This window comes from Ostrea edulis, chromosome 4 (genome assembly GCF_947568905.1).
Source record: "Ostrea edulis chromosome 4, xbOstEdul1.1, whole genome shotgun sequence".
Lineage (NCBI taxonomy): Eukaryota > Metazoa > Mollusca > Bivalvia > Ostreida > Ostreidae > Ostrea > Ostrea edulis.
The window spans coordinates 80,441,869-80,449,492 of record NC_079167.1 but is presented as its reverse complement, the minus strand read 5'-3'; the positions used below and the strand labels follow the sequence as shown (position 1 = coordinate 80,449,492).

The following is a 7,624-nucleotide window of genomic DNA, read 5'->3' as shown; positions in this document are numbered from 1 at the left end:
ACTTGCTGAGCTCAGAAATAAGGGAGATAACGTCAATTGATGAATTCAAAAACCGCATTAAAATAACACCCTCGAAATCACCTTTATACTTTTCATATGGTCAGCGATATGTTAATATTATTCATACCAAATTAAGACATTCTTGCATTTTGAATAATGATCTTTATCGTAAAAACATAATTGCCTCTCCAAATTGTATATGTCGTCATATTGAAGATGCCAATCATTTCTTCTTTGCATGTAAAAGATACACTCAGGCAAGAAATTGTTTTCTCAATGAATTGCTTCAGCAATAATTCCCCCGTTTCATGACACGTAATAAGAATGTTGAATGAAGGAATTTATTGAGGTTTACTTTCTTTGGAAAATGACGAACAATTAAGAACAAATACTTCAGCCAAGCATTTCACCCCCGAAGCTGCAAAGTAAGCAAATCGAGATATCATTTGTAATATTTAAACGTTTACCACCACTGACATTTACTAAGATAAAACATTGTGATAAATATTATGCTTTTCCTAACTTTCCAACCTCCATAATAACATTCAATGAGTTATTTCATCTTTCAAACAAAAAGAGTATGCCTATGTAATGATTATTCTATAAACACTTACACAAGACTCTTTCGCATTTTAGTCCCTCTATGTTATTTTTATATGTAAAATTGAAAGAGTGGAAAATATTCTTGTTCTTCTTTCTTTGGCAAATTGTATCAAATGTTGGAACTTGGAAAACATAATATGCGTAACATAACAAATCATGTCTTAAAGGCCATTTTCACGGTAACTATTTTTGAGACAATACATGTACCTGTTAACAAACAATAATTTCATGAGTGTAGAATCAAAATGTTCTATCAGGGTTTTTTTTATACTATTAATGGCAAGACAAAGCCTGGACATAAATATTGAATATACAACTTTATATCCTCCCTTGGTTTAACATAGGGGTGGGTAGAAACATCATTTCGAATACTTCTATGTAGGATACATGTACACGTCACAGTAAGTATGTTATCTTACATTGTAACACAATTATCACTTACTTTTGAAGCCTTTCACAAATAAAATTATATCGATTTTCACATGGATCATCAGCCCAGAGGCCGTGTTGTTCCTTCCAGAGCAGGACACAGTTTCCATTGGTGTGACCGTCTGGCTGACTTGGATGAAAACTGTTCACTTTAATCGGTTGTAGATTTGATGAATAAACCCATCTATTTTCCTCAATTATATCAGATATTCCAATCCAAAAGCGGCCAGCTGTTGCAACAGTGACATAATGTGAGGTGCAGTTAGAGTTATACATGTTCTATATTCAAATTAGCTTAATCAAGAGATTTAATGCTAATATTATTGTATGCAAGGTGAAGATAACGAACAGTGATCAATCTCATAACTCCTACAAGCAATACAAAATAGATAGTTGGGTAAACACGGACCCCTGGACACACCAGAGGTGGGATCAGGTGCCTAGGAGGAGTAAGCATCCCCTGTTGACCGGTCACACCCGCCGTGAGCCAATATCCTGATCAGGTAAACGGAGTTATCCGCAGTCAAAATCAGTGTGCCAAGAACGGCTTAACAATCGGTATGAAACACGTCAGACAGCATTTGACCCAATGCGAGATTGTATTGACGAACTAGATCGTTATAACGACCATAGAATTTGCGAAATGCTGACTTCAATCGAGACTGTTGAAATCCCTGTACCATCAACTTGTTTGTTAGTAGCTTACCTCGATTTAAAAACTGACTATACCCAGAACAAGCTCTTGCATATCGATTCAGTTGAGATATATAAACACCATATGCAGGTGATAATGGAATATTGCTACATAAATGTGGAAAGTTGACGATGGAGAAGCTGAAATCATCCCGTTTGTCATACAGTTGAGTTGTTAGTTGGCCGTTAATGTCTACTTTCAATAAAATATCGAAGTATGAAGCAGAAGTGGACGACTCTGTGGTGTCCTTTATTTCCAGCTCACAGGGATATATCAAATCGACATATGAATGAAAGCTATCATTGTTAATAGACAAAACGTCATCGATATATCTAAAAGTCGAATTGAAGGCCACAGCGAGAGATTTTTTCTTCTCACGTAGAAGTTTTTGAATAAATTCTGCTTCATATGAATATAAAAACAGGTCAGCTAACAAAGGAGCACAATTCGTGCCCATGGGAATTCCAACAGACTGTTGGAAGACCTGATCACCAAAGACCACGAAGATATTGTCAATGAGGAACTCTAGCATATTTTTTATTTCAGCTTCAGAGTACTTGTGCGTGGAATCAGAGTGGTGTTTAACAAAGTAAGTTTTTGAATGACTGATCACTAGATATGAATATTTCCGTTTTCCGTTTTTGTTGAAGAAGCAACTGTCTATGATGTCAAAAAGTCTAGTCTTTAATTTATCGTGAGGAATGGTCGTGTATAGTGTTGAAAAGTCATAGGTTTTAATGCTATTGATTTGGGAAAAAATTTGCGATTTCAAGTTTACTAAAAGTTCTTTAGAATTTTTTAGAATCCACATTTGATTAACACCACTTCTGGCATATGCAGTCGCACAGTAAGTTTGAAGTTTCTCCTTCACAGCTGTTAAAATTTTCGTGAGGAGCAAAGATAGGGGCTTGGTAGAGCACTTACTGGATCCAGCAATGTATCTTTGTTTGTAAGGGTTTTTATGTAGTTTAGGAATCCAGTATAGGTACGGTAACTCATATTCATTCGACCCATTGACTGGAATATTAAATGTGTCTAAATGTGTCTAATGAATAGCTTCGGGTTCAAAACACGGTATAGAGTTTCTCATTGACAATATCTTAGTGGTCTTTGGTGATCAGGTCTTCGAACAATCTGTCGGAATTCCCATGGGCACGAATTGTAATCCTTTGTTAGCTAACCTGTTTTTATATTCACATAAAGCGAAATTTATTCAGAAACGTCTACGTGAGAAGAAAAAATATCTTGCTGTGGCCTTCAATTCGACATTTAGATATATCGACGACGTTTTATTTATTAACAATAATAACTTTCATTCTTATGTCGATTCAATTTATCCCTCGAGCCCGAAATAAAACATATCACAGAGTCATTTACTTATGTTTCATACTTAGATATTCTATTGAAAGTAGATATTAATAGCAAACTAACAACTCAGCTTTATGACAAACGGGATGATTTCAGCTTCTCCATCATCAACTTCCCGTATTTATGTAGCAATATCCCATTATCACCTGCATATGGAGTTTATATCTCAACTGATTCGATACGCAAGATCTTGTTCTGCGTATGGTCAGTTTTTAAATCGACGCAAGCTACTGACAAACAAGTTGATGGTACAAGGGTTTCAACAGTCTCGATTGAAGTCAGCATTTCGCAAATGGTATGGTCGTTAGAACGATCTAGTTTGTCAATACAACATATGATTGGGTCAAATGCTGTCTGACGTGTTTCATACCGATTGTTAGACCGTTCGTGGGAAACTGATTTTGACTACGGATAACTCCGTTTACCTGATCAAGACAAGCTACTGTCGAAACTTGAAATCCCTGTACCATGCATCAACTTGTTTGTCAGTAGCTTGCCTCAAGGCGGGTGTGACCGGTCGACAAGGGATGTTTACTCTTCCTAGGCACCTGATCCCACCTCTGATGTGTCCAGATGACGGTTTCATATCCTTGAACGATCCGTTCAGCAGAAATCAGAGAGCATTTTCATATAGACGATTACTTGCCACAATATGTTGAGATTACCTTCATACCTGAGTTACCTTCTTACAAATTAAAAGAGACATGTTCTCCACCAAAGTGATCCAATTGGAGATTTGTTACTGTATAAAACCTACTGATAATTTTCAGTGTTTACACATATAACACACAAATAGTCCATCAATTTTCAATGTGATTGATTGATTTAACTAGAACTCCGATCAAAACCAATTTAAGAGGTGGCAAATAATGAATCTGAAACTGAGCAAATATACCATTCCATTTCATAAACATGCAAAACTTATGCAATCAGAGTATATAATCAATATTAAATCATCCAAATAATCTAATGAGAGAGGACCGATTAATCAGGGAATACACAAAGAAATAAAGTGTGTCAAAAGCAAATGCCAACCAAAAAGCTAAGAAAATGATGTCCTTCCACCACTACGTGTGAGGTTTCTGTCAATATATCACAAAATGATCAAATACAACGTATTCAATGTCAACGCCAATGCGTCGTGTGGTGGCAGAAATGTCAGATATTTGTTGTTTTTAGATGGTTGCTCTGTTCTTCATAAATTGCAGGAGTGTAGCAGATGTGGCGGACCCTGGTGGGTAAACCTTTGGACATATGGGGTGCATGGCAACTTGATGGCATGAGATATATCATTGGGTCAAATGCTGTATGACGTGTTTCATACCGATTGTTAGGCCGTTCTTTGCACATTGATTTTGACTATAGATAACTCCGTTTACCTGATCAGGATATAGGGCTCACGGCGGGTGTGACGGGTCGACAGGGGATGCTTACTCCTCCTAGGCACTTGATCCCAACTCTGGTATATCCAGGTGTCCGTGTTTGCCGAACTATCTATTTTGTATTGGTTATAGGAGTTATGAGATTGATCACTGTTCGTTATCTTTGCCTTTCATCTAATAATGTTAGTCTATGCATCGAGAATGTTTTCTTTCGCTTTCTCTCGTTATATGAGCAGCTTGGGTCATGTTCAATCACCGCTATCATCATTATTGCTGTCATTCAAATTCGCATCTACTGGTTTTGCCAGAGACCAGGTGACTGTTGAACAATTTGCTGATGTCTTTCTCCTACGTAATGTTTCTGGCAGACATCGCAATGAATACGATAAATGCAGTTAATAGTTTTGTAGAAAAAATTGCAATATTTTGTAACTGTGACACGTGACAGGACTGATAAAAGTATGAGTGTTTGAACTATATTTTCATAATGGAGGTCTACAATCTGAGCATGTTTTGAACCCTACATTTGGTATTATGTTTTTCAGTTTAATCCTTAATAACATGTCCTAAAGGTTTCGGGGGGGAGGGGGGTTGGCTAAAGAGTTCTATAGGAGGTTCTTTAAAATCGTAAGGATTTTGTTCATTGACATATAGGATTTTCATATTTTTCAGAATACCGTTAAGTCGTTTGGGGGAGGAATGGTAAGTAGTGACTAGTGGAACCCTATTATTGTTGAAGAGTTTCTTTGTAATGGAGGAGGGAGCGTCGGTCCTGCTGTGGCATCTCATCAATTGCGAAATGTACCTTACAAGTTTCATATTCTCTGTTTTTCAAATGGGTTTAATGGTTAGTCGACTAAAGATCAATTGAATGTAAAACAGCACTGACCTTCCTTTTGGCTATGGCTGATTATAAAATTTGATTCCCCAGTGGTCATTGGCTCAGCAAGTTTTGAATGGAAGACACTACATATACTCTAAAAAAGGAATACATATTACTTTGTTATCTTATCATACCATAATATATTACTTCATTTTCTGGAAAACTGAATATTCGAATTTTGAACAATTGTCGAAAATGATTGTCTTTAATATTTATCATTATATCATGTTTGCAAAATAATCATTTCATCAGCTCTTCTCAATCATTAAATGTATCGTTAGTGAAATTATAAATGAAAACTAATTTCCTTTGTTTGAAATAATCTTATTCACAAATAACCGCACATAGCCATGCACATATGCACCACCACCGACACAAGCACACACAAATAATGAAATAATGCTACCAACACAGACACCGACTGATAATGAAATAGTGCTACCGACACTAGCACACACAGATATGAAGAATGTGCTACCAACACTAGCACACACAGATAATTAACTAGTGCTACCAACACTAGCACACACAGATAATGAAAGACTGCAACCGACACTAGCACACAGCTAATGAAATAGTGCTGCAGACACTAGCACACACAGATAATGAAATAGTCCTACCAACAGAAGCACACACAGATAATGAAATAGTCCTACCAACACTAGCACACACACATAATGAAATAGTCCTACCAACAGAAGCACACACAGATGATGAAATAGTGCTACCAACACTAACACACACAGATCATGAAATAGTTCTAGCAACACTAGCACACACTGATCATGAAAGAGTTCTACCAACACTAGCACACACAGATAATGAAATAGTGCTACCAACACTGGCACACACAGATAATGAAATATTGCTATCAACACTAGCACACAGATAATGAAATATTGCTATCAACACTAGCACACACATATAATGAAAGAGTGCTACCGACACTAGCACACAGATAATGAAATATTGCTACCAACACTAGCACACACAAACAATGAAATAGAGCTACCGACACTAGCACACACAGATAATGAAATAGTGCTACCGAAACTAACACATACAGATAATGAAATAGTGCTACCGACACTAGCACATACAGATAATGAAATAGTTCTACCGACACAAGCACACACAGATAATGAAATAGTGCTACCAACACTAGCACACACAGACAATGAAATAGAGCTACCGACACTAGCACACACAGATAATGAAATAGTGCTACCGAAACTAACACATACAGATAATGAAATAGTGCTACCGACACTAGCACACACAGATAATGAAATAGTTTTACCGACGCTTCCGCCCAGGTCACTGCTGTGTGGCTATACATGTAACACTTATCATGAAACTGTACCCAGCCAACCTCACATCCTGGAAATCAACGCACAATCATAAAACTGTACCCAGCCAACCTCACATCCTGGAAATCAACGCACAATCATAAAACTGTACCCAACCAACCTCACATCCTGGAAATCAATGCACAATCATAAAACTGTACCCAACCAACCTCACATCCTGGAAATCAACGCACAATCATAAAACTTGGTATGGAGAAGCATATCAATATCGTTGACAGAATTAGAGGAACGAAAAACAATACACATATTTCTGTTTAACAAGTTTCTACCAATATATACACTCCACAAGACTCGTAATTGCTTTGGCCAAACAACTCAGTTCAAACAGAACAAAACAAAACAAATCAGAATTTCCTACAAATATGCACATTTACACAATATGTCCTTATTAACTATAAAGTCTTATGAAGTTTCAGAGGAGTTGCGTTGATAACAATAGGGCTTGCAAAGACAAAACATCGAAGTTTAAAAGCACATTACCTTTCGTGCAAATTGAAACACACACAAAAATGAATAGGCTTGACAATCTCATTCCTCCATAAAACGTTACGCTGAAAGCGACGAAACAATTTTTCTTTCAGAATGTTCTTATCTACTGTGCTAATCGAATAAGTACCAATTGTAGATATAAAAATTGGTCAACCATATCTCTCCTGATAAGTATGCCATTACATAACTACCTTGATCACGAAGTGGTATGTTGTCAAAGGACAAAAATGAAAAAGGTCGTGTGCAGGGGTGCAGGAAACTTTCCTATGACAACAGATACCGGTATATAATTTTGAACAAATTACATCTCGATTATCAACTGTGAGAATTCAAAAACCAGTCCACTCACCAATAGTTATTGTACATTGAGACATTCCAAGGCCAAAAAAATGTGTGTTTACGGTCA

At 36.8% G+C, this 7,624-nt stretch overlaps 1 protein-coding gene across 1 annotated transcript; it reads right to left on the bottom strand.

The window, feature by feature from the left end:
• Positions 1-325: 325 nt before the first annotated feature.
• On the bottom strand, positions 326-7,389 carry LOC125670724 (tetranectin-like protein). The gene is made up of 5 exons (XM_048906079.2): positions 7,210-7,389; positions 6,660-6,739; positions 5,366-5,453; positions 1,046-1,262; positions 326-418 (listed from the first exon to the last, which is right to left on the bottom strand). The coding sequence occupies exons 1-5, from the start codon at positions 7,259-7,261 to the stop codon at positions 394-396; spliced, it is 462 nt and encodes a 153-aa protein (XP_048762036.2). The 5' UTR covers positions 7,262-7,389; the 3' UTR covers positions 326-393.
• Positions 7,390-7,624: the final 235 nt, after the last annotated feature.